The sequence below is a fragment of the Zymoseptoria tritici genome, chromosome 5, assembly GCF_000219625.1.
Source record: "Zymoseptoria tritici IPO323 chromosome 5, whole genome shotgun sequence".
NCBI lineage: Eukaryota > Fungi > Ascomycota > Dothideomycetes > Mycosphaerellales > Mycosphaerellaceae > Zymoseptoria > Zymoseptoria tritici.
This window is the reverse complement of record NC_018214.1, coordinates 973,728-1,001,462: the sequence shown is the minus strand read 5'-3', so window position 1 is coordinate 1,001,462 and position 27,735 is coordinate 973,728. Positions and strand designations below refer to the sequence as shown.

Sequence of the window (27,735 nt, the reverse complement as noted above, 5' to 3'; positions counted from 1 at the left end):
TTATTCATTTGCGTTGCTCTCTGTTCATCTCATTTCCCACGGCTGCCTGAAGTGTTTGGTCTTCGTTTTGGATTTGGCTGGAAGTTCGGTGGTTTGGTCTGCGAAAGGTACGATATTCACCTTGCATCGTCATCATTCGTGTATAAATTGCTGAACAAAATCTAGAAAGCATGCCTCCATCTGGACTCTACGTCTCACGCGCTGTATAGCAGTATCGGTAACCTCCACGCTTCCCTTCCGAGCAGCAGTGAGCTTTACATGACATCACACCCTGCTGCTCCTCCCAGTATCCGGCGCATCGTCGATTCGCCACCTCTTTCAAATCGCTCACAAAACAGCCAAAGCCGCCGCAGCCAACAACCCAGCAGCGAGAACAGGAGCACCCGTGGCAGCAGCAGCCGCACCATCAACCGTCGACGTAACAACATTGTTGTCATTACCGTTACTGTTGCCGTTGTTGCTACCACCAGAAGCTCCCCCAGCTCCGCCAGTAGCGCTCGCTGCACCACCGGTCGGCGAAACAACGACCACCGTACTCCCTCCACCGGTGGAAGTAGAAACCGGAACGACTCCTGACCCGGTCGAAGCAGCGCCCGTGGGAGATGAGGTGTTGTTTCCAGAGGAAGAGCCGAAGTTGCAGCGGTTGAGCCAGAGGTTCACTTCGTTTGTTTCCCTGTCGGGGGTGTTGTCGTCGTCGTCGTCGTTGTCGATGAAGAAGTTGGGATACTGCAGTGTGCAGTCGTTGCAGGAGGTGAAGGCTGCAGCATTTTGGGTCTCGCAGAGGCAGTCTCTTTCGCGGTTGCTGTGGTCGGGCTTGTCAGTCTACTCGTCCTGGGTTGGATAGAGCTTCGTCGAGAGGAGTGACTTACTCGTTGTCGAAGTTGCTGCCAGAAGTGTTAGTCTGTAGCCTTTCTTGGGATTTTTGTTGTGGGAAGGAGACTCACTCGCATCGATCTGCCAACTCCACGACGGGTCGACAGATGTCTCTACATTCCTGAGGAATATCATCGTTGTCGATTTCCTGAGCGGAAACGAAGGCCGTGGCCAAGAGGGAGACGAGGAAGGTTGCGCTGCGCATGTTGATGATGATGAGGTTCTTGCTGAAGTTGGATGTGCTTGTTGATGGAGTAGGGATAGTATGAAGAAGGTTTGATAGAGAGAAGCTGAAGATACAGGGCCAGGAATGGACCTCAGCAAGGGTAATATATCCTTCCTCACCTGCGAATGATCGACATGACTTCTATTTCCGCGATCAGAAACAGCAATAAGCCACCATCGTACGTAGTACTACGTACGTGCCTCTTCTGCACATCGCCGCAGACTCCACCTCCACAGCGTCGACTCGCCAATCCCGAAGACAACAAGACTCAAGATCCACATCACAGCATATCAGCCGAAGTCGCCGCGAGCCGTGATAAGTGCCTAGTCCAGACCGCGGAGCGTTCCTGAAGGCACGGCTTCCACGTTGACGCGCAGGTGTGTGACGCTGCCGAGAAGTCCGAGAAGTGCAAGTCGCTTGAAGTGCCCCAGCAGCCAAGCGCTTGGCTGTGGAAGCGAAGGCACACAGCCCTGGTCGAGGACGACGTCGTCAAGTTCGTCGCTCGACATCACTGAACACCTTCGGGACGGATCATCTGTGGGGACTGGAGGCGTGGATCGTGGGGCTGGGGATGTGGGTCCGCTCGAGAAGTTGTGATCTGTGAGGAGGTGAGGTTGGCGAGAAGTGAGATGGGTGTGGAAGGTTTGCCTTGGCTTGGCGCTGGTGCTCGACGACGTGCATGAATGCGAAGTACGGTAGAACCTCCTTGACGATGGCTGGATTGCTGGTTGAAAGGCGAATGATAATAATACAGGAGTATAGAACGAGGTCCCAACCAAACAATGCAATAATGATAATGCTGCCTGCCCGAATCGTCCGCGACCTCGAAAGTAGAAATATCGACACCAACTGCTTGACACTTCTTCCCGTGCGAGTCATAACGATGACCACTCCCATCCATTAGATTCGTATGCCCAGTCTGTCCGGACTAACTTCCTCGTCACTTCGTTTGCTCCCCGTCTTGCTCGTTGGAGGCTAAATGTCCTGGTATGTCGATCGATCTGGCAGATATTTCTGCCACACCCGAGCGGTAGCAGAGGCTCATCCTGCTCAGATGGCAGTCGACGCAGTCCTTGAAATGGCTGCATTCGATTCAACGCAGCATGCCTCTGGTTCGACCTTAAAATTGCCGTACGCCAGCGAGGGCGGTGACAGTCCAGTCCCAGTTGGCCGTCTCGCCGCCAGTCATCGCCATCACTCCCGTCCGCATTCTCTATCAGTACCCATTCCTGAAAGTCAAGCCTTCCCCATCTCCGTCGGCGACAACACCTCCTCGCCCTTCAGCTTGACCTCATCGGCTGGCGCCTTCGAAAACGCTGGCTCAGCGAATGCTACTCCCTTCTTGGCAGCAGAGGAGGATGCTCCGGCCTCTCCATCCGCAGGAAACGTTCCCGGCATCCCTCCTCCCGGCGCCACATTCAACGCAGTGTTCAATTCCGTCCGCGTCATGTCTCCAGGGAGTTTCGTGTCGGCGGAAGTGACGTATTCGTTTGTGGTGTAAGACACCTTCTTTCCGACGTTGGCACTCGATGAGCTGGTACCGTCGAGACTGTGAGGACTAGCTCCTCCACTCGGTACTCGAACGCCTCCTTCAGAGGCGGGTGGTGAAGAAGCAGGAGCACTGCCCTCGGTCTTAGCGGCGGGCACGTGGGGATGGTTGAGAACGTTTTCGGGAATGGTGGTCGCGGCAGTCGTAGGCATGGCTCGGTTGGATAGTTTATGGGCGGGCATTTTGAGATCGTTGGGACCGATGAGAGAATTGCGTCGGAGTTGTTCGAGTTGGACTTGAGGGTCCTGCGATAGTCACAGCATATTAGCAACCAGGTATCTCACAGTCAGTAAAGCAACCGAGTCTGACATACCCAATCCGCCTGATCAGGCACTCCGTCTGCGCCAGGAAGATCTTCCTCCGCATTATGCTCATTCCCCCAGAACGTCGACCTCCTTCTCGGTGCCGGTGTGACAGGTAATGAAGGCCTCTCGACCGACGTAGGGAAGTCAGTCAAAATTAGGCTCTCCCTTCTCTCCCGCACCGCTTCAATAAGATCTTCCGGAGCAGGAGTGTTTGATGGCGAAAGAATATGTGTCTGACCCGGGACTTTCATCACGGTATCTGGACTTTGCGGCTGGACAACTTGCACCTTGCCGCGGTTCTTTTGGAACGCAGTCAGCGCTCGAACGTAGTCATTAATGCCATTGACTTCATCCCAAGCATTCTTCGCTTGACCAAAGGCAACCCACGGACTTTCATCATTGAGCTGAATTGCGGGTGCTTCAGGCACGGTTCTATCGTCAGTAACTGATAACTCATCAAGGAAGGATTCATGCTCCGGCTCGGGCTCAGGTGGCGCGGCTTGTTCTTCCTCGAGAAATCGACGTTTTGGTTTTGGTACTTCTCTTTCCTCCCAAGGGAAAAGAGGTTTGAGTTGTGGTTCCTGCGGGCAGCGAGCAGGAACTTCGTACCACATATCTCGAGGTGGTTCGGGGTATGATCGAGGAGGTCGGAAGGGAGCCGGGTCGGAATTGAACTCGTATGTTTGAGAGGGAAAGTTGGCAGCCTCGGGTCTGGATTCCATGGGAGGTGCTCCACGGGTGGCATCCCATTCCATATGAGGGGCAGAGAATCTCCGCTGCTCGGCTGTAGGCGTTGGCTCGACATGTCCATGCAAGATGTTCTCCGCACGCTCGCCCGGTTCTGTCATAAGCGGGGTTGCAGTACCATGCGGATGCTGTGCATGATCCTGCGGCTCGTACTGGGATAGCTGTGGAGGCGAAGGCGCAGATCGAGTCGTCTCGACAGGGTATCCAGAAGCGTAGTACGCCGTGTCGCCACTCCGCCGACCTGAACTCTGGTGCATGTGCTGGGCGAATTTGTTCCGTCGACCGGCAATATAGTCCTTTGTCGAGAGTGTGAAATGGCGATCGTACACCGCCCACCATCGGCTGAGCAGTTCCTGGAAAGCCGTTGGTGCTCCTTGCTCTTGTCGCCCTCTCTGCCACGGCTTCTGACTCCCAATGAAATGCACCATGCTGATATCCCGCTTGTAGTATCGATATGCCGGCTCGTATTGGTAGTTCGCACTGGGTGTGGTGTTGTAGGTGAAGCTGATACGCTTCCACCCACGGTTCTCGTAGTATTGATTGATCAAGCCTTGATCACCGCCGTCGAAACTGTCCCCGGCGTTGGCCATCCCGCGCATAGCGTTGTAGTCCCCCTCATGCGGCGTGATCACCATAACTCCAGTGTTGAAGGCATCCGGCCAACCCACATCCGGCGCAGCAGCGAAGGACTCGGTGATATCGAATAGCTCTTCCGGCGCTCTCAACGCCACGACATCTGCGTCGATGTAGACGATCTTGCGGAACTGCGTCAATCGCCATAGGTGGAGCTTTGTGAATGTGTAAAGCAGATCGGGTCGGTTCATGAGGTAGAGATTCGCAGGGTTCGGGTTGCCGATGCGGTCGACAGGAATGACATAGTTGTATAGCGCTTGGAGTTCCTGGATCGTCTCGAGCTGAAGGCTGTCTTGGAGGACCAAGCAGGCCAGCTTTTTCGTTGTTCCGCCATCGCGTAGGGAATGTGCTAGAACGGCGGCGCCCGGTAGGTATGCATCGGTCAAGACGAGCTGTGAGGGTGAAACACGAGCACTGGTCAGTTTCAGGTGTCGAGAAGACGTCGTGCGGGGAGGGCGTAGCGTTAGACTCACCGTGCAATACACATCCTCCGAGGCGGCCATATCGGCAGCGTGTAGGTGAAAGGAGCAGATGCAAGGCAGAACGTCACAAAATCATGACCGGAACAGCTCTCGAAGAGCAGAGACTCGGAGCAGTTGAAGCTGGTCTGGTGGATCAGCTCAGCGGTCGGTGGAGCTCCGGCGAGGTTGTAGGAACAGCAATGGCGGTAGAACTAAGGTAGGGTAGCTCAAGTATGCGTGACGTAGATTTTCCGTCTTTTGCATGCGCCGATAGTCTACCTGCATTGCTCCATGCACGCACGAGCATGATCATATTATTGAATGCTGAAGCGTATACCGCGATGACATGACAGCAGAGGTCACACGGCTCCGTTCTCTCCATGCCGCAGTGCGTCAACGCTGGTCCTCGAGCGAGCAAGAAAGTCCAATTTCTCAACTGCCAGACCGAAACCCCACCTTCATCTCGACGTTCAACAACAAACCTCACCGGGAATCCTCACCGCTTCGCGGGATCTCGTACGCACCCTTGTGCAGACGTGCGTCCCATCGGCGCTGCCTCCCGCAATCGACCTGGCCTCTCCAGACTTCTCCTCTTTCTGCAGCACCGATCTGCACCCCAGAAGCGCCCGTGTGACTTCAACCCCGCAGTGCAAAATATGCTCCCTGCATGTCTGTCATCATGCAAGAGACTTCCATGGACGCTGTCCTCATCACGTGCACGAGAACGCTGTTACTCAGCTCCTCAACGACGTCTTCGGCGATGTAATCATAACGACAAGAAGCAAGACGTGCCACACTACTGAGACCTCTGTCCAGGCCTGTCCAGGGACTAATCTTCCATATGCTGCCTCCACGGCCCTCAAAATGGCAGCGGAGGACGCTCGACGCTGTACTCGTCTCCCTGCAAGCTCGCTACTATCAGCTTTAGCAGGCTGATTACGGAGATGCCTTCTCTCGGCATGGCCGTCGATCTTTGGTGGACTGCCTCCGCATCCCATTGACATCAGCTGTATTGCAAGCAACCTCATCGTCGCACCGATGCCTCACGAGGCGCCGTTCCAAGCTCGAGCGTACCATTGGGCTCATTTGCATAACGCAACAAGGCTGTGCGTTGCTTGACACTGACCATTCTTCATCTCAGCCCTCCGCGGGCTTGTCAGGCAGTACGAACAAGGCGTGGCGTTGACGTTACACAGCATATCGCAAGCTACCTGGTAGATAGATTTCCTGCTTTCAGCCGAGGATAACGTTCAGCAGCAAGGTCGACGATGAGAGCGAGGTCGAATCTACAGTCGTTGCTTTCAGCACATTGCATCGAGCTAAACAACGACCATGGAGCCTCTGTCAGCAGTCGCCAGCAGCATAAGCGTGCTGCAACTTTCAGCTTCGAGTGTGAAACATCTTCGAGATGTCTGCGATTCTGAAGGTCCCAAAGTCAGGCTTCTCTTGGAGATAAGCACCACGAAGGGTATATTGGAGACACTAAAGGACCTCAGCACGAATGCCTCAAAGAGCGATCCAGTGCTGGAGAACATCGAGACTTTACAGGAGCCCATGAAGCGCTACGAGGCTTTGCTGAAGAAGCTCGAGGCCAAACTATCTTCCAGCCATGGCCTCAAAAAGGTGGCAAAGGCATTGAAGTGGCCGACCGAGAAATCAGAAATCGCCGAGAGTCTGGTCCAACTCGAAAGGTACGAGATGCTGTTCGGTCTTGCCATGCATGCTGATCAACTGGAATTGGGCAAAGCTATCAGAAGAGATCTCGAGTATGCACTCGAATCAAGCCCAAGCACGCTCGAAGGTTGGAGAGTACCTCAGCGCGGCCTCATCACCACCACTCGTGCGTGCCTCTGGCTCATCCTCCGCACGACAACACATTTGATTTAGCACCGCTGTTCAACATTGCTCAGTGCCACCAGCACCATGCAGTCCAAGTCGCTCACGCCGTCCTCGACGCCTTGAATCGCGCTGCTCATCAACACCATCCCAGCGACACACACATCCACTTTGTCACCACAACTTGATCGACTGCCTCCTGTTGCGTTTATCCTGAGTCTTAGCCGAGCTCTTCTGCCTTATGCGAAAGGGTCTTTGGTTGAAGAAGACTGCATCTGCGCACGAGTGCTGTAATTCCCTCAGTCATTGTCCCTTCGAGGTGATTTTGGTGTGCATTGAGATGATGCATTTACTTGCATGAGGCAGTAGTAGTCTAATGTCGCGCTAGCGAAGTCGTCCGTCATCATCACATGCGAGAGCCGCGCATGAACGTTCTCCATCCCGCATGCACCTTGTCGAATGTCTTCTGGCCCTTTGGTTCGAATCTCAGGCCAGAGATGCGGGCTGTTGGGCTTTTATTAGAAGAAGGCCAAGGAAAATTACATACGGCACTGTGAACACCTCGCCACCCAATGGTGATAAGCCATCCACGAAATAATACTTAACGCTCCCGCGCGCTGCCATCCAAGCTTAACCCGAATACCGCCATACTTTTCCACGAACGCTTCCAATTACCCAGAGAAGACCAAAACAATGTGCCGTTGTCATGGTTCGAGCGACAGAAGCAGCGTCCTGTCCAAAGGCATGATCCGAGCCTTCGCAGCTGGCTTGCTACGGAGGTCAACGCATTGAAAGCATTCCACGATGGCAACATGAATGCAGATGAGGCGGCGTTGTCTCTGACACATCCACTGTCCGTCTCGTCTATACCGGCTTCAGGAGGCTATTCTGATGATTTCCTGGCCGTTGCCAACTTGTGGCGAGTCATCGTAGCAGCTGTCATGAAATGGCCATCCACGCGTGTCCCAGACATATTCAGGCTATTGTATGCTATCGCGAGAGCGCCAGACAACCTCCACAAAGGTGAGGCTGTTGACGACGAGGGAGAAAAGCTTACATGGGCAAAATTCCCGTACTTCGGTATGATCTGGCACGAGAGCATGGGCGCAGACATGCGGCCAGGCCAAATTTGCCGGCAGTATTCCGACTCAACCTTGCTCGCACTGGCGAGGAAACTGTATTTGAAGATGAAGGATGCCGAAGCTCAGTTGGTCGCGAATGACGTTCTGACGATGAACAAGGCCATGATCCAACTCATTATCCAGGCTCTCGAGAAAGAGATCGACCAGAGCGACGAGCAGCTTGCTCCAGATGAAGCCACTGGTTCCAGCCAAGTCAAGCTTGACTTTCATATTCCGGCTGCCTCGTACATGTTCAAGTATAATGCCGGCGCAGTCCACGAACAAGTTGTAACCAAGGGACTCGGAGACTGGACAAAGCGTCAACTGCCAGATGGAGCAAGGGACTTCCAGAATGGAGCGGAGACATGGTCGTTCTGGAGGAAGCGTCTAGAGCAGCTGTCTCAAGGAACTGCCGATGACGAGGTGAAAGTCGCTGCACAGGCAAGCCTGGAGTACATGTCAAGGACCCTTTAGCGTGGAGGAGCTATTGAAGCCTCGTCTGAGTATTCGGCATCGAACCGTAGCAATTCCCGAATGGGGTAGATGCCGTTGAACTTCAACTCGATCATGTCCAGCACTACGGCGTAGAGGGCAAAGTGACGAGTCTCGAAACTCAACGACACAAAAATTCGTGCCACGATACTTGTACACATCTCGAGCAGCATCTCAAAATTTGAAGTAGGTCGTCAGAGACGTGACATCCTGGAAAGCGAAGTATGAAAGTCAGCAGGAGTCCCAAACATTTGTTGGGCTAAAGTCCCGAATGCTCCATGCGGTTCGCACTTTACTTACCTCCGGATCCCACTTTTGCTTCAGCTCTTTCAGCCTTGCCAAGTTCTCCGCACCAAAAAGCCGTTCGGACGGGACCTCATCAAGCGCACAGTTCGGGTACAAATATAGAGAATCGCGCCCGTCTGCCGAGCTTGGCTTCCAAATTGTCGTTGTGGGTTTCCGGCGTTAGTCGAGCTCGGTGTGCGATAAACCAAAGGAACGAGCATGTCCTGTCGGGGCTCATTCCATGATTTCTACGCCGGCACGGCTTCGGTGTCGGGTTCCGTCGGCGGAGTGTCTCCGCGCACGGGAGGTGCATTAAAAATCTCCAGATCACTATCGCAATCTGTTGCCGAGTCGTGGACTTCCGATTCGTCTTCGAGTTCCGATAATGGAGAGGGTAAGCTGACGGACCTGCTCTTAAAAGGTTCGATGCCGTGACTATTCCGAAGGTGACTCCAGAACTTCCTAGTCGAAGTAATGATGCCGCACTTGCCCAAAGGATAAGGACAAGGCCGAGTCATCTTCCGAAGGTGTACTTGCAGATGGCTGTGAAGATAACTACGCCTCGCCGCGAGACATGTCCGCAGTACACCGAGAGCGAAGACAGGTGCATAGCGCAATAACTGCCCCACTCAAGCAAGGTCTGGAAATGCATGCAGCACTCGAAGCAGTAGTTACTCTGTGGCAGAGTATCCGGTAGCGGGACGGAATGACTGTGCAGAAGATGCAGTCTTAGCTCCGGCTCCGTGCTGAACTTGACGGCGCAGTCTGCCCAGCGACACCGTAGGGTCCCGGTCTCCAAAGACTCCAAGTGACTCTCAAAAATGTCGGGCTGAGCGTCGCCGGAAGCAGGAACCAGTCATCGTCAAAGGATACTCGCAGCCCGCCCATCGGCAGACGCCAGCGCCTCCCTTCAATACTTTCTCCAGTTGACTGTCGCCTCGCGCACGCATGGTCTTCATGTAGCAAGGCAGCAAATGCCGATTTATGTTGTCCCAGGAGCGTCCAATCGTTCTGGCGATATTCCTGTCACAATTGGGGCAATAGTCGCCGCGAGGTCTGGCCACCTCGTAATGCCAGTGAGAATGTCCCGGGCACGCCATTTCGATCAGTGGCGAGACGAGCTCCTCGAAGCTGATCCTTTCTGGTCGTTTCCGAAGCTCAACTGTACTTCGTGGGGTATCCCATTTGAGGTAGGCTTGGAGCTGTGGCGTCGCATCAGGCCTCCATGCCAAAGTGTGCTCCTCAAAGTCAACGGCACTGTCGGCAGCACCTGTCGAAATGGGTGCTGCTTTCCGGAAAGCTTCCTTGACCACTTTCGTTCAATCGCTGCGGGGTACGGTCACAGCCGGTGAATGCATCGGAGTGCTAGCGTCTTTAGGCCACGAACCTCAGACGGCATCTCACGGCACACGGACGACCACTACTCCCCTGCGTTCAATCGCTGCGGGGTACGGTCACAGCCGGTGAATGCATCGGAGTGCTAGCGTCTTTAGGCCACGAACCTCAGACGGCATCTCACGGCACACGGACGACCACTACTCCCCTGCGTTCAATCGCTGCGGGGTACGGTCACAGCCGGTGAATGCATCGGAGTGCTAGCGTCTTTAGCCCTTCAGGGGTAACACGGGCCTCCATTAGTTCAACTCCCTTGACTTCAGGTCCTCCGGTATATCAATCGGACGGCACCCCGATGCGTGGCGTTATTCGCCCCACGTTCGACAGGCATCGGGATCAGTGCCCCTTCATGGTTATCCCAGAGTTTGCACGAGGCGCTGTGACCGATACGGAGGTTGTCGCCCCGTCCTGACAGTTTGCACCCATGTCGCGGCATCGGATCTTGCTTTCAGGTTGTCTGTTGTACAGAGGCCACTTGTAAGGGATCAAGAGTATCGGTACTGTCGATCGTGGTGCACTGGTCGGCAATTGAAAACATAGGCGGAACACGAGGTGTTGTGGAACGACAGGGAGACCAAATGCCGAACAGTACATTGGGCAACGAAAGACCTCGGGCAGCTGGCTGTATACTTCATTTGAGGCTACGTTCCCAGAAGCGCGGTGACAGACCACATGTTGCCACAAGTCTATGCCCCCAGGCGGACGGCCTATGCTTTTAGGCGAAAGGCCCATGTTTTGACAACGGACGGAAACTGTCCCAATGGATGCCCAACTTCAGCCCATGACCGACGGCTAAATATCGCTGTCAAGAAGCGTCTTTGGGCCGTCCATCCCAATCCTCTTTAGCCTATTAGAGGACTCGCCGTCTATTTAAGACCAGGCAGTTTCCTCTCTTTGAAGGGCATCGAACCAAGTCTTCCCGAAGTAAGTCACTCGGCTGCATCGCAGTCTTGCTACACACAGCTTGATCTGACTTGTACTTCACCAGTCCAGCAGACCAATTACCCCACACCATCAAGCCAGGAACCTTCCACCATGAAGCCATCTCAGCTGCTCACCGCCGCGACCATGCTGTCGCTGCCAGCTCTGTCCTTGGCGAAATACTGCGCCGGGTGCGACTACGCGGCATGCTACTACAACGGTGGCTGCATCAACCTGGACCCAGCGAGAGGCCGCGCGAACCCTGGCTGTTCCCCTCAAATCATCGGTGCCACTTGTCACTGCGATTACAGTGGCGCAGACATTCACTGTTGCACATCGTGCCCAGGTAAGGCCGCCTCCTTCTCGTCGACTTGGCGGGGCTGACCTTATGTACAGGAACTTGAGGAGGCAGTGGCTCGAGGTGCGTGGTGCCTGAGTGGAAGGAGGACAGTTTGGAGGGAGGCAAGCTTCGCTACATCTCGGCTGGCGTAGATTGATGCCTACCCGCGAGTACATGACGGTCAAGATGGCGATGAAGCAGGGGCTTGAGAGTGGATTCCGTTCTGGGTGGAATTAATATCGAAGAGGGCAATATTGTGGACTGCGAGCTCGATAATGTGTTGCGCCAATGAATTTCCTTGCGGCCGAACAAGGCAGATTCAATTGCTCCTCCACGAAGCAAATGATCTTCACACCAAGTCGTTGCACATTAGCAGTCCACTACGATCGCGCTCTAATCCGAAGTTTCCCTCACTACCTCCATTTATCGATTTACCGGATTAACTATATAGCTTAATGGCTATATATAGCCCTAATTAACACACTTACGTTGCACTGTTGCTATGCTATAGTGTCGTCGTCGTCGCTGTCGTCGCCGTCGCTAAGCTACTATACGTACGATAAGTCCTTACGCCCTCTACCGATATATATACGCCCTTACGCCTTACGCCCTCTACGCGTATATCTACGAGCGGCTCTCGCTAGAGCTCTTAGCGTAATCTCGCTTACCCTCCGCCGCCGCCGCTATACTACGCCTACCGCCTAATTACAACTACCTCCGTAAGGAAATTAAGGTTCTACTAAACGTCTTTGGACTTATATATAGAGCCGTAAGAGCATAGATAAAAGACGAGAAGGGCGTAGATATCTCGTATACTATATTTAAGCGTATAATAGCTACTTAGGGGATTATAATAAGGCTACGCCGCCTAGAGCTTAGTAACTATAATAAGGAGCGTCTACGTATAAGGATTAATAAGCTGTTTTAGTAGACGGATAAGAACGATATTTGTTTGTTTGTTTGTTTGTTCTATTTACGTCCTGTAGGAGTCTATGACTATGTAGGACGGCTGTCTCGCGATAGCAGTCTATCTATGTACAATCGTTATTCTCTTGTATCTCTTAACCTTAGGGAAAGACCCGTGCCTAGGATAGTAGTAAGCTAGTATCGAAGGACTTTAAAGAAAGACAAATAAGGAAAAGTAAAAGGAGTGTAGGCTAGACGGTCTCGTCTTCGCCTTTTGCTAGGTACTAGGACCTAGAAGCAATCTTTATATCCGAGAGAAAGGTAGTAAGGTATTTCCGGAGTTCCTTATCTTCTACTATTTCTAGTAGAGATTATGCTTATCGTAGCGGTAGTAGCCTAAATACATTATAGATAGGGCAGCTATATACGAGGTGTTCTGCTATTTCTCGTCGTCCGTAAGGGTAGTCTAGCGTCGTTACGTGTCTAAAGCGATAGAGATAGGACTTTAGGTATCCGTATCCTAATAGGATAGTATAGAAGGCACTAGTTAAAGCGCGTCTTCCTCCTATTCTATGTTTTCCTAGCGAGCTCTATAGAAATCGACTAAGGTAATTATTTGTATTCCTAGGTACCTTATTAATCTCCTATTGTCTTACTATTTCGTATCGGGTTTTCTAGACGCTAAAGAGATCGTCTTTTACGTAGTTAGCCCTCTCGTGTTCTACGAAATGCTTGTATTATCGGAGTCGATAATAGAGTAGTTGTATCTATATTCTCTATTGTTTTTGCGGAAGTATCTCTCTCGAGTCCTCGTATCGGACTTCTCGCGTATCCGAAGGCGCGCTTTAGATAGCGAGTCTTATAGGGTAGTTTTCGGGTAGCTTTGCTACGCATAGAGAGTATAAAATTAACTATCTCTCTAGGCGTAGATCCGGGGGGAAGAGATTTAACTCTACTTCGGACAGGACGTTTAGGGCGGTACGGAAAACGCCTAGGATCTTTCTACAAGCTTTACTTTATAGAGATACTAGAGGTTTTATGCTCTTTTTCGACTGCTACTAAACCGGGGCCCTATAGTCTACTATTATAGTAACGTAGGCTAGGTAGATCTTTCTTAACAATATAGAAGATAGACCGCGTTTAGTATTTACTAGTCTTTCTAATTGATAGAATGCTGCTTATACTTGTGCCGATCTTATTATAATATACTCCTTAAAGGTAAGACCGGCGTCTAGCTAAATCCTAAGCTACCTTATCGCTTTCTTTGCCGGGCGAATAATATCGCTATTTAGAAGAATTACCGGGTAATCGGACCCTTTCCCTTTTAAGAAGTATACTAAGTCTGTCTTTGCTAGGTCGAAAGCAATCGAGTTCTTCTTTCCTAGGTCTATTAGCCTTCTTACCTTACGTTCTAGTACCTTAGAGTTCTTCTTAAGGGATGTAGATAAGGTAGATAGTCTAATATCGTCGACGTAGGAACTAGGAGTAACTCCTTATAGCGAGAAGAATATATCGCGCGTATAGATAAGAAAGAGGATAGGAGATATCGGGCTGCCTTACAGAACGCCGATCTCTACATCCTAGAATTCCTATATCTGTCCGTCGAATGCTATTCGTAGGCGTCTATTACTTATAAACAACTAAACCTAATATATAAGGCTATGCGGAAGCCTTAACTAGATTATTATTCTTAACAGTCGGTTCTTTGTAATATAGTTATATGCTCCTCTTACGTCGAGGAAGATAACTAAAGTCTTTTTTTTCTTTCTTCGATTCTCCTCGATTTCGTTTGTTAAGAGAAGTACTATATCGATAGCCGATTTCTTCTTTCGCCCTCCTAACTACGAGTCGTATAGAAGGGGCTTCGTCTCTGCGATAATCCCTAGGCGTTTTGCAAGTATTCTCTTACTAATCTTGCTAAGATAGTTTAGAAGAGAGATAACTCGGTAGGCCTTAGGGACCGAATAGTCTAGTTTTCCCGGCTTTGCTAGAACTACGCCTGTCGCAACTTTCTAGTATCGGGGGTAGTGTCCTTCGTCGAGTAGCCTACTATATATACGTAGAAAGGTAATAGGAATAGCGCTGTACGCTTTACTAATAATAGCTTGCGTAATACTGTCTAGGCCCGGCGTTTTTCCTTTTACTATCTTCGTACTATAGGCAGTAGCAAGTTCCTCTTCGGTTAGCGTAGTCTAGCCCTAATCCCCGGCTGTATATACTTCCTAACAGCTAGGTAGAGGTTCCTCGGCGGGAGGGCGCGGAAATAAGGCTTCGGAGAAGGCCTTATATTTCCCCTCGAAAGAATCTTTGTTGTTTATCGTAGGTATCTATCTTCGGCTGCTATTCCTAGTATAGGACATAGCTTTAAAGATAGATTTCGAGTCTTCTTTTTCGAGGAAAGCGTTCTAGTAGTTCTTCTTAGCTGTTTTAATAGCTTAGAAGTACTCGTTTCTTGCTTTCGTATATGCCTCTTTCTCGTCTAGCGTCGGCGTACGTCCGTAGGTAAAGGTCTATCTATATGTTCTAGACATTATACGGCGTAGCGTACGTAGCTCTCTATTCTACTAAGGTTTTGCGCAGGCGTATACTACTTTCTCTAGGATTGCTCCTTATATCGATTTAGTAATACATAAGGTAAAGGAGTCTGCGATGTCGTCGAGGGAGTTTATATAGTTAATAGACGTCGCCTTGCTTATTAGGAGATCTGTAAATAGTTCCTAATCCGCGGAAGCTATATCTAGAACTACTTTCTTCTATTAGGCTCGATCTTGCGCGCTAATAAGGTCTATAGATATAGCCTTATAGTCTAAGCCTGTCGGAATCGTTCTCTAGTCGATTTCTTTCGTAGATAAGGATCCTCTTGTAAACATAAGGTCTAGGACCGACTCTGCGTCTAGGTGCGGCCTATAGAAGGTCCTAATACCTATCGTATTATATAGAGTAAAGCCCTAGTCTTCTATCTACTCTATAAATTCGCGGGCACTAGTAGTATCCTTTCCCCTCGGATCCTAGGACGGGTATTTAAGGTTAAAGTCTCCTACTAGTAGAGTATTTAGAAGGAACGTGTTACGTAGAGAGTAGAGGCTTCTTTCTATTATTCGTCGGTTTTGCGGGTTCTCGGTATCCTAAAGGTCCTTCTCGTTATAGAGATTAACTATCTAGATCTTATTGCCCTTCTTGTCTAAAATAACAAAGGAAAGTATGTCGCTGTCGTCTAATAAAATAGGAGAGATATTAACGTTAAGTCTTGTGCTAATATATAATATTGTTCTTAGCTAGATCGTCGAATCCGTAGTTGTTAGGAATAGCTAGTTATACTCCCGGTATGCGATAGATCTTGTCTCTTTATAGCCTATTATTAGGTCTTCTATAGTCTACGGTTCCTAGACTAGTAGAAGGTCGGCTTTCTGCTTAACCGCGACGTCTAAGGTAGACTCTATAGCCTCGATAGATTAGTTAAGATTAACGTAGAAGATCCGTAGAGAGTGTTCTAACATATAGAACGTTCTAGGGGCCTCCCTTTCTATTATATACGATCCTTCGCCTTCTCGACTCTTAGGCTGTCCGCGCCTACGTATAGACGGTTTTAAATAGCCCTTTTTGCCTCCTCCTCGGTAGCAAAACCTACTAGAACTGTCGCCCTAGTAAGAGTCCTTCTTCTCTCTTCGTTTGTTAGCTAAATCGGGGTGCCTGCGAGTTTAAGACCTTTATTAAAGGTCTTAATTTCTTATTAAATGTCCTATAGGCCTGTTAGCGTATTAAAGTTCGCAGTCGAGACGCCGTAGACTACGACCTTATACTAGAGAGAGTCCTCTATTACCTGTACCTCGCCTATAATATCGGTAACCTTAGTAAGGCTATTAATCGTTCGTTAGTAGGCTTTCTCTGTTATAAAGTTTAGGACAATGTTACCCTAAACTAATTTCTTTATCGCAAGGATAGCTAGCTCTTAGTCTTCGCCTTTAAGAGCGTCGTTAATTTTGTCTCGGGTTGCGATCTAGTCGAGTTCCTTCTCTTTATCCTTTAGTACAAGGATAAGAGGCATTAGTTCTGCTTGTTCTTTCGGCTTGCTAGCCCTCTAGGAGACGGTCGTCTACTGTTATTGTTGTTGTTGTTATTGTTATGTTGTCTTTGTTGTTAAGGAGGTAGAGGTAGAGGTAGCGGATCCGCTATCTCCCTTAATAACGTCTGCGAAAGTAGGCTTCTTCGCCTATGCTACTAGTTTCTTTATTGTCGTTTCTAGGTTCGAGACTTGCTTTACGAGGATTTAGGACGTTATCCTAAAGTCTGTATACTTAGTAAAGTGCCGAAAGACTTCAAGAAGGTCGAGAACCTAGGTTTGTTCTTCTAGAAACCCGCCTAGATCCCCTACTACTTCGACTAGTAGCTGTCGGGCTTATAGGATCTTCTCGTTCGCAAGCGTGCGAGAGAGTGTTTGTTTCTTTCCGAGAGAAGGGCTACGAGTCGGGGAGCTACTAAATTCAAAGGGGTTTTGCCTTTTCCTAGGTAGGAAAGGAATGCTAGTTCTTTTTAGTAGTTCCTTCGGCAGCGGTAGGGTTTTAAGAGACTTAAACGTAACTTCTTCGTCCCCTTTAGCCGTAGCTTTAGGAGTCTAAGGGGCTAAGCTTGCGTCTGTTATTTCCGTCTTAGTAGATATTATCTTGTTGTTATTGTTTGTTTGTTGTTTAAAAAGAGGCTTAGCAGTCTTACGCTAAGAGGGCTGCTTATTCGTCTCTATTTCTAATCGCGTTCGGGTCCTAGCCTACTTACGATACTAGGGCACTCTTCTCCCTACTATATAAAGTAGTATAGGAGAAGGTATACTTTTAAGAGGAGAGAAGAGATATATAAATATACCTCTGCTTCTAGGAAGTACTCTAGCCTATAGTAACGTGCGTCTTTATAGTAGGCTTTAGAGGCGTTCTACAGGTAGCTGTAGTAGGTTTAGGACAACCTTTGTCTCTAAGGAAAGGTAGGCCTATACTCTATATAGAGTATCTAGCTATATAGCTAGTACTACTACTCTAATCCCTAGAGGTGCAAATTCGTCCTTACTAAACTACACTACTCCTTTAGCTTCCTCTCTCGGCGGCGTAGGACAATAGGTAACTCTAGTGTAGAGAGAACTAAGTGTATATATATGTTTGTATATCCTAGGAACACTGCTCTTGTTTAGCCTTTAGCTCTTTTAAAATTTGACCAAATCAGGCGTTTAATAGCTAGAATAAAAGCTCTCGTCGAGGGCTTTTAAACGGGCTACACGGCGTCCGAATCGGCGGCGTATTAGTTGTGTTATAGTGTGTTAAAGTATTGTAGTACAGGTTATAAACCTTCCTTATATAATGCCCTAAATAGGGAATATTTCGAGTGTAGGGGAGGTAAGGTCGGAATAAGGTTTCGGAGGTAGGGGCCAAATCCCAGAGTTTAGCAAAATTTGCACCCCAAAGGGGGCAACAAGGTGAATCTTTGAACTCTAGTAGCGGCGTAGGTTTTAAGGGCAGCGGGGTGAATGCGGGTTCGTTAGAATAGCCTTGATAAGGGCTTTCGAATAGTGCGTGTTTAGTAATGATCGGGTCAATATTGGGTGTGCAATGGAAGTGCGGATGTCGATGGATAAGAACGATAGCAAGTGCTATGCGATCCTATAGTTAGACGGATTTAAGCTCTCGAAGTAGCAGTTCGTTTAATTAAGGAAGAGTATAGGCTACTACCGTAGAATCCCTAAGGACGATTTACTATCCTACGACGAGATTATTAAGGGCATATTAGTTAGTATAATTAAGGGTAGAGCGTTAGAAGACTACGGATACCGTAACCTCGTAAGGGAGATACGGAAGGAGTTTAGACTAATTAGAAGGTTCGCGATCTCGGGCTCTTAGTAAAGCTCTTAGTGCTAATCCGTATATATAGGGACCGGATCTTTAGCATCGCCTACCGTCTTAATCCTACACTATTTAATGCACACCGGATTAGTAAGAGAGTAAAGGTTCGCTCTTACCTTCTAAAGGCTAAGGGCCCGGATTATATATAGTCTATAGATATATACTACAAGCTAGAGCTGTTTAGTATATAGTTTTACTACTATATTAATATATATTTACGTAGGGTTATATAGGCGTATATCGGCACTATAGCTAAGACGAAGTTCTCGGTGTTCTATTAATATCTCGGTATAGTTAAGGCCCGTAGGAAGACGCCTTAGGTAAGCTACAAGCTGCTCTCGGTGTACTTCTTAGTGCTCTCTTACTAACCTATATACATAGATTATACGTACTAACTATAGCGTAGAAACTCCGATAATAGCCGACGCTTATCTATGTTTCCGCGAGCATTAAGAAGGGCACCTACTCCGTTTTAATAAGGCCTTCTAGTATATAACTAGTAAGGGCAACAACACTATTAAACGCTTTTAGGGTCTTAGAGCAACAGCTACGTTTAATAGGTAGCGTAACTTCTTTATTAAGCTCCGTAATAAGCGTCTATATAACGAGGATTAAAAGGCTAACCGTATAGCGTTCCTTACTATCTATCTACCGATCCTTCGATATACCGTCTAGCTGTTCGTTAAAACTTATAACGGCTATCGCATTCGTAAGTACCCTAAGATCCCCGAGTATATTAATAGCATTCCGAATATCCTCTACGACTATCTAGAGCTTAAGGGCACCGAGCTATACAGCATCGATCTCGATACTACGCATCCGTAGATATAAGAAATAATCGACTAAATAGACAAGTTTAGTAAGATACCTATTTGCCGAGATCCCTACTAAGATCTACCGAGAGATAACCTATTAGGTAATACTAGCGGCTCGCTAATCTATATATATATAGACCTCGTTTTATACCTTCCGCCTAGTACTATATAATAGGTTAACGCTTCCCTTACCGCCGCTAGACTCCCTACTAAATTAAATAGTCGTAAGAAGACTATAAGCGGTAATAAGCTCTATGTCGTCGTATATCTTTATATCCGCGCTATAGCCGCTACTTATCTAGCCGCTAGTAGTAAGCTAGTAGAGTTTAAGACGTTAGCCTAAGGTGTAGGCCTATAGCTAAGGGATCGCATAAGGCAGATATTTACGGAGAATAGCTTCCCTATCTAAGATATATATGTAGAGCCTACTAAGAGCATAGTATAACAGGCTCTTTAATAAAAACTCTGCTCTTAATCCTTCCTAGCCTTTAGCTCCTCGCCCTTCTTATCCTTTGCACCCTCTATACCCTTTATTTTACGTACAATTAGTCTAATACATACGTATCTAGCCCTAAACGAACCCTTAATTATGCCTCCTTATACTAAGTTCTACACCGACGGTAGAGCTCCTTATGTCGGACTTACTAGTAACTACGGTAACTACGGCTACGATCTACCGTCTACCGAGAGCCGCGCTAAGAGCGCTTCCGCTACGTACGCTGTACCGCCGCCGGTAAGTAAGCCTAGCACTAGAGCCTATAAGGGATATAGCGTTCTATAGTCCGGTCGTACTAATCTAATTCGCTAGAGTACTTCTAAGAAGTCTATACGCACTACTAATGCTAGCACTCGCGGTTTATTACTCGACTATGTAGCTTAAGTAGCTACTACCGCTTAAGTAGCTACTGCCGCTTAATCTGCCGCCGCCGCCGCCCTATTGCTAACTCCGCCGATTTAATAGACCGATCTAGTATCCGGTATTACGGCCGGTCTCCGCACCTACCTCCGAGGTATTGTTTGTTTGTTTTTGTTTGTTTGTTCCATTTACGTCCTATAGGAGTCTATAACTATGTAGGACGGCTGTCTCGCGACAGCAGTCTATCTATATACAATCGTTGTTCTCTCGTATCTCTTAACCTTAGGGAAAGACCCGTACCTAGGATAGTAGTAAGCTAGTATCGAAGGACTTTAAAGAAAGACAAATAAGGAAAAGTAAAAGGAGTGTAGGCTAGACGGTCTCGTCTTCGCCTCTTACTAGGTGCTAGGACCTAGAAGTAATCTTTGTATCCGAGAGAAAGGTAGTAAGGTGTTTCCGGAGTTCCTTATCTTCTACTATTTCTAGTAGAGATTGTGCTTGTCGTAGCGGTAGTAGCCTAAATACATTGTAGATAGGGCAGCTACATACGAGGTGTTCTGCTGTTTCTCGTCGTCTGTAAGGGCAGTCTAGCGTCGTTACGTGTCTAAAGCGATAGAGATAGGACTTTAGGTATCCGTGTCCTAATAGGATAGTATAGAAGGCACTAGTTAAAGCGCGTCTTCCTCCTATTCTATGTTTTCCTAGCGAGCTCTATAGAAATCGACTAAGGTAGCTATTTGTATTCCTAGGTACCTTATTAATCTCCTATTATCTTACTATTTCGTATCGGGTTTTCTAGATGCTAAAGAGATCGTCTTTTGCGTAGTTAGCCCTCTCGTATTCTACAAAATGCTTATATTGTCGGAGTCGATAATAGAGTAGTTGTATCTATGTTCTTTGTCGTTTTTGCGGAAGTATCTCTCTCGAGTCCTTATATCGGACTTCTTGCGTATCCGAAGGCGCGCTTTAGATAGCAAGTCTTATAGGGTAGTTTTCGGGTAGCTTTACTACGCGTAGAGAGTATAAAATTAACTGTCTCTCTAGGCGTAGATCCGGGGGGAAGAGATTTAACTCTACTTCGGATAGGATGTTTAGGGCGGTACGGAAAACGCCTAGGATCTTTCTACAAGCTTTACTTTGTAGAGATACTAGAGGTTTTATACTCTTTTTCGACCGCTACTAAACTAGGGCCCTATAGTCTGCTATTATAATAACGTAGGCTAGGTAGATCTTTCTTAACGATGTAGAAGATAGACCGCGTTTAGTATTTGCTAGTCTTTCTAATTAATAGAATGCTACTTATACTTATGCCGATCTTATTATAATATACTCCTTAAAGGTAAGACTAGCGTCTAGCTAAATCCCGAGCTACCTTATTGCTTTCTTTACTAGGCGAATAATATCGCTATTTAGAAGAATTACTAGGCAATTAGACCCTTTCCCTTTCGAGAAGTGTACTAGGTCTGTCTTTGCTAGGTCGAAAGTAATTAAGTTCTTCTTTCCTAGGTCTATTAGCCTTCTTGCCTTACATTCTAGTACCTTAGAGTTCTTCTTAAGGGACGTAGATAAGGTAGATAGTCTAATGTCGTCGACGTAGGAACTAGGAGTAACTCCTTATAGCAAGAAGAATATGTCGCGCGTATAGATAAGGAAGAGGATAGGAGATATTAGGCTACCTTGCGGAACGCTAATCTCTACGTCCTAGAATTCCTATATCTGTCCGTCGAATGCTATTCGTAGGTGTCTATTACTTATAAACGACTAAACCTAATGTATAAGGCTATGCGGAAGCCTTAACTAGATTATTATTCTTAATAGTCGGTTCTTTGTAATATAGTCGTATACTCCTCTTACGTCGAGGAAGATAACTAAAGTCTTCTTTTTCTTTCTTTAATTCTCCTCGATTTTGTTCGTTAAGAGAAGTACTGTATCGATAGCTAATTTCTTCTTTCGCCCTCCTAACTACGAGTCGTATAGAAGGGGCTTTGTCTCTGCGATAATCCCTAGGCGTTTTGTAAGTATTCTCTTGCTAATCTTCCTAAGACAGTTTAGGAGAGAGATAACTTAGTAGGCCTTAGGGACTAAATAGTCTAGTTTTCTTAGCTTTGCTAGAACTGCGCCTGTCGCAACTTTCTAGCATCGGGGGTAGTGTCCTTCGTCGAGTAGCCTACTATATATACGTAGAAAGGTAATAGGAATAGCGCTGTATACTTTACTAATAATAGCTTGCGTAATGCCGTCTAGGCCTAGCGTTTTTCCTTTTACTATCTTCGTACTATAGGCGGTAGCGAGTTCCTCTTCGGTTAGCGTAGTCTAGCCCTAATCCCCGGCTATATACGCTTCCTAACGGCTAGGTAGAGGTTCCTCGGTAGGAGGGCGCGGAAATAAGGCTTTAGAGAAGGCCTTATATTTCCCCTCGAAAGAATCTTCGTTGTTTATTATAGGTATCTGTCTTCGGCTGCTATTCCTAGTATAGGATATAGCTTTAAAGATAGATTTCGAGTCTTCTTTTTTAAGGAAAGCGTTCTAGTAGTTCTTCTTAGCTATTTTAATAGCTTAGAAGTACTCGTTTCTCGCTTTCGTATACGCCTCTTTCTCGTCTAGCGTCGGTATACGTCCGTAGGTAAAGGTCTGTCTATATGTTCTAGACATTATATAGCGTAGCGTGCGTAGCTCTCTATTCTACTAAGGTTTTGCGTAGGCGTATACTACTTTCTCTAGGATTGCTCCCCGTATCGATTTAGTAATATATTAGGTAAAGGAGTCTACGATGTCGTCGAGGGAGTTCGTATAGTTAATAGACGTCGCCTTGCTTATTAGGAGATCTGTAAACAATTCCTAATCCGCAGAAGCTATATCTAGAACTACTTTCTTCTATTAGGCTCGATCTTGCATACTAATAAGGTCTATAGATATAGCCTTATAGTCTAAGCCTATCGGAATCGTTCTCTAGTCGATTTCTTTCGTAAATAAGGATCCTCTTATAAACATAAGGTCTAGGACCGACTCTACGTCTAGGTGCAGCCTATAGAAGGTCCCGATACCTATCGTATTACATAGAGTAAAGCCCTAGTCTTCTATCTACTCTATAAATTCGCGGGCACTAGTAGTATCCTTTCCCCTCGGATCCTAGGACGGGTATCTAAGGTTAAAGTCTCCTACTAGTAGAGTGTTTAGAAGGAACGTGTTACGTAGAGAGTAGAGGCTTCTTTCTATTATTCGTCGGTTTTGCAGGTTCTCGGTATCCTAAAGGTCCTTCTCGTTATAGAGATTAACTATCTAGATCTTATTGCCCTTCTTGTCTAAAATAACAAAGGAAAGTATGTCGCTGTCGTCTAATAAAATAGGAGAGATATTAACATTAAGTCTTGTGCTAATATATAATATTGTTCTTAGCTAGATCGTCGAATCCGTAGTTGTTAGGAATAGCTAGTTATACTCCCGGTATGCGATAGATCTTGTCTCTTTATAGCCTATTATTAGGTCTTCTATAGTCTATAGTTCCTAGACTAGTAGAAGGTCGGCTTTCTACTTAACCGCGACGTCTAAGGTTAACTCTATAGCCTCGATAGATCAGTTAAGATTAACGTAGAAAATCCGTAGAGAATGTTCTAATATATAGAACGTTCTAGGGGCCTCCCTTTCTATTATATATAATCCTTCGCCTTCTCGACTCTTAGGCTGTCCGCGCCTACGTATAGATGGTTTTAAATAGCCCTTTTTGCCTTCTCCTCGGTAGCAAAACCTACTAGAACTATCGCCCTAGTAAGAGTCCTTCTTCTCTCTTCGTTTGTTAGCCAAATTAGGATGCCTGCGAGTTTAAGACCTCTATTAAAGGTCTTAATTTCTTATTAAATGTCCTATAGGCCCGTTAGCGTATTAAAGTTCGCGGTCGAGACGCCGTAGACTACGACCTTATACTAGAGAGAGTCCTCTATTACCTATGCCTCGCCTACGATATCGGTAACCTTAGTAAGGCTATCGATCGTTCGTTAGCAGGCTTTCTCTATTACAAAGTTTAGGACAATATTACCCTAAAATAATTTCTTTATCGCAAGGATAGCTAGCTCTTAGTCTTCGCCTTTAAGAGCGTCGTTAATTTTGTCTTAGGTTGCAATCTAGTCGAGTTCCTTCTCTTTATCCTTTAGTATAAGGATAAGAGGTATCGGTTCTACTTATTCTTTCGGCTTGCTAGCCCTCCGGGAGACGGTCGTCTACTATTGTTGTTATTGTTGTTATTATTATATTATCTTTATTGTCGAGGAGGTAGAGGTAAAGGTAGCGGATCCGCTATCCCCCTTAATAACATCTACGAAAGTAGGCTTCTTTGCCTATGCTATTAGTTTCTTTATTATTGTTTCTAGGTTCGAGACTTGCTTTGCGAGGATTTAGGACGTTGTCCTAAAGTCTGTATGCTCGGTAAAGTGCTAAAAGACTTCGAGAAGGTTAAAAACCCGGGTTTGTTCTTCTAGAATCCCGCCTAGATCCCCTACTACTTCGACTAGTAGCTGTTAGGCTTGTAGGATCTTCTCGTTCGCGGGTGTGCGAGAGAGTATTTATTTCTTTCTAAGAGAAGGGCTACGAGTTAGGGAGCTACTAAATTCGAAGGGGTTTTGCCTTTTCCTAGGTAGGAAAGGAATACCGGTTCTTTTTAGTAGTTCCTTTAGCAACGGTAGGGTTTTAAGAGACTTAAACGTAACTTCCTTATCCCCTTTAGCCGTAGCTTTAGGAGTCTAAGGGGCTAAGCTTGCGTCTGTTATTTCCGTCTTAGTAGACATTATCTTGTTATTATTGTTATTGTTTGTTATTTAAAAAGAGGCTTAGCAGTCTTACGCCGAGAGGGCTGCTTATTCGTCTTTATTTCTAATCGCGTTCGGGTCCTAGCCTACTTGCGATACTAGGGTACTCTTCTCCCTACTATACAAAGTAGTATAGGAGAAGATATACTTTAAAGAGGAGAGAAGAGATATATAAATATACCTCTGCTTCTAGGAAGTACTCTAGCCTGTAGTAACGTGCGTCTTTATAGCAGGCTTTAGAGGCGTTCTACAAGTAGCTATAGTAGGTTTAGGACAACCTTTGTCTCTAAGGAAAGGTAGGCCTATACTCTATATAGAGTATCTAGCTATATAGCTAGTACTACTACTTTAATCCCTAGAGGTGCAAATTCGTCCTTACTAAACTATACTGCTCCTTTAGCTTCCTCTCTCGGCGGCGTAGGACAACAGGTAACTCTAGTATAGAGAGAACTAAGTATATATGTATATATATGTTTGTATATCCTAGGAACACTGCTCTTGTTTGGATTTTAGCTCTTTTAAAATTCGACTAAATTAGGCGTTTAATAGCTAGAATAAAAGCTCTCGTCGAGGGCTTTTAAACAGGCTACATAGCGTCCGAATCGGCGGCGTATTAGTTGTGTTATAGTGTGTTAAAGTATTGTAGTACAGGTTATAAACCTTCCTTATATAATGCCCTAAATAGGGAATATTTCGAGTGTAGGGGAGGTAAGGTCGGAATAAGGTTTCGGAGGTAGGGGCCAAATCCCAGAGTTTAGCAAAATTTGCACCCCAAAGGGGGCAACAAGGTGAATCTTTGAACTCTAGTAGCGGCGTAGGTTTTAAGGGCAGCGGGGTGAATGCGGGTTCGTTAGAATAGCCTTGATAAGGGCTTTCGAATAGTGCGTGTTTAGTAATGATCGGGTCAATATTGGGTGTGCAATGGAAGTGCGGATGTCGATGGATAAGAACGATAGCAAGTGCTATGCGATCCTATAGTTAGACGGATTTAAGCTCTCGAAGTAGCAGTTCGTTTAATTAAGGAAGAGTATAGGCTACTACCGTAGAATCCCTAAGGACGATTTACTATCCTACGACGAGATTATTAAGGGCATATTAGTTAGTATAATTAAGGGTAGAGCGTTAGAAGACTACGGATACCGTAACCTCGTAAGGGAGATACGGAAGGAGTTTAGACTAATTAGAAGGTTCGCGATCTCGGGCTCTTAGTAAAGCTCTTAGTGCTAATCCGTATATATAGGGACCGGATCTTTAGCATCGCCTACCGTCTTAATCCTACACTATTTAATGCACACCGGATTAGTAAGAGAGTAAAGGTTCGCTCTTACCTTCTAAAGGCTAAGGGCCCGGATTATATATAGTCTATAGATATATACTACAAGCTAGAGCTGTTTAGTATATAGTTTTACTACTATATTAATATATATTTACGTAGGGTTATATAGGCGTATATCGGCACTATAGCTAAGACGAAGTTCTCGGTGTTCTATTAATATCTCGGTATAGTTAAGGCCCGTAGGAAGACGCCTTAGGTAAGCTACAAGCTGCTCTCGGTGTACTTCTTAGTGCTCTCTTACTAACCTATATACATAGATTATATGTACTAACTATAGCGTAGAAACTCCGATAATAGCCGACGCTTATCTATGTTTCCGCGAGCATTAAGAAGGGCACCTACTCCGTTTTAATAAGGCCTTCTAGTATATAACTAGTAAGGGCAACAATACTATTAAACGCTTTTAGGGTCTTAGAGCAACAGCTACGTTTAATAGGTAGCGTAACTTCTTTATTAAGCTCCGTAATAAGTGTCTATATAACGAGGATTAAAAGGCTAACCGTATAGCGTTCCTTACTATCTATCTACCGATCCTTCGATATACCGTCTAGCTGTTCGTTAAAACTTATAACGGCTATCGCATTCGTAAGTACCCTAAGATCCCCGAGTATATTAATAGCATTCCGAATATCCTCTACGACTATCTAGAGCTTAAGGGCACCGAGCTATACGGCATCGATCTCGATACTACGCATCCGTAGATATAAGAAATAATCGACTAAATAGACAAGTTTAGTAAGATACCTATTTGCCGAGATCCCTACTAAGATCTACCGAGAGATAACCTATTAGGTAATACTAGCGGCTCGCTAATCTATATATATATAGACCTCGTTTTATACCTTCCGCCTAGTACTATATAATAGGTTAACGCTTCCCTTACCGCCGCTAGACTCCCTACTAAATTAAATAGTCGTAAGAAGACTATAAGCGGTAATAAGCTCTATGTCGTCGTATATCTTTATATCCGCGCTATAGCCGCTACTTATCTAGCCGCTAGTAGTAAGCTAGTAGAGTTTAAGACGTTAGCCTAAGGTGTAGGCCTATAGCTAAGGGATCGCATAAGGCAGATATTTACGGAGAATAGCTTCCCTATCTAAGATATATATGTAGAGCCTACTAAGAGCATAGTATAACAGGCTCTTTAATAAAAACTCTGCTCTTAATCCTTCCTAGCCTTTAGCTCCTCGCCCTTCTTATCCTTTGCACCCTCTATACCCTTTATTTTACGTACAATTAGTCTAATACATATGTATCTAGCCCTAAACGAACCCTTAATTATGCCTCCTTATACTAAGTTCTACACCGACGGTAGAGCTCCTTATATCGGACTTACTAGTAACTACGGTAACTACGGCTACAATCTACCGTCTACCGAGAGCCGCGCTAAGAGCGCTTCCGCTACGTACGCTGTACCGCCGCCGGTAAGTAAGCCTAGCACTAGAGCCTATAAGGGATATAGCGTTCTATAGTCCGGTCGTACTAATCTAATTCGCTAGAGTACTTCTAAGAAGTCTATACGCACTACTAATGCTAGCACTCGCGGTTTATTACTCGACTATGTAGCTTAAGTAGCTACTACCGCTTAAGTAGCTACTGCCGCTTAATCTGCCGCCGCCGCCGCCCTATCGCTAACTCCGCCGATTTAATAGACCGATCTAGTATCCGGTATTACGGCCGGTCTCCGCACCTACCTCCGAGGTATTGTTTGTTTGTTTTTGTTTGTTTGTTCTATTTACGTCCTATAGGAGTCTATAACTATGTAGGACGGCTGTCTCGCGACAGCAGTCTATCTATATACAATCGTTGTTCTCTCGTATCTCTTAACCTTAGGGAAAGACCTGTACCTAGGATAGTAGTAAGCTAGTATCGAAGGACTTTAAAGAAAGACAAATAAGGAAAAGTAAAAGGAGTGTAGGCTAGACGGTCTCGTCTTCGCCTCTTGCTAGGTGCTAGG

General features: G+C 46.6%; 3 protein-coding genes across 3 annotated transcripts; 2 read left to right on the top strand and 1 right to left on the bottom strand.

The window, feature by feature from the left end:
- Positions 1-2,934: 2,934 nt before the first annotated feature.
- Positions 2,935-4,836, bottom strand: MYCGRDRAFT_42477 (uncharacterized protein; the record flags this gene model as incomplete). Its single annotated transcript, XM_003852097.1, has 5 exons — positions 2,935-3,146; positions 3,192-3,891; positions 3,942-3,946; positions 3,984-4,725; positions 4,807-4,836. The coding sequence occupies 5 exons, from the start codon at positions 4,834-4,836 to the stop codon at positions 2,935-2,937; spliced, it is 1,689 nt and encodes a 562-aa protein (XP_003852145.1).
- Positions 4,837-7,442: 2,606 nt separating this feature from the next.
- Positions 7,443-8,225, top strand: MYCGRDRAFT_42625 (uncharacterized protein; the record flags this gene model as incomplete). Its single annotated transcript, XM_003852631.1, has 1 exon — positions 7,443-8,225. The coding sequence occupies one exon, from the start codon at positions 7,443-7,445 to the stop codon at positions 8,223-8,225; it is 783 nt and encodes a 260-aa protein (XP_003852679.1).
- A 2,696-nt stretch (positions 8,226-10,921) lies between these two features.
- MYCGRDRAFT_104444 (uncharacterized protein) lies at positions 10,922-11,491 on the top strand (the record flags this gene model as incomplete). Its single annotated transcript, XM_003852632.1, has 2 exons — positions 10,922-11,190; positions 11,241-11,491. 2 exons carry the CDS (start codon positions 10,959-10,961, stop codon positions 11,246-11,248), a joined length of 240 nt encoding a protein of 79 aa, XP_003852680.1.
- Between the last annotated feature and the right edge of the window lie 16,244 nt (positions 11,492-27,735).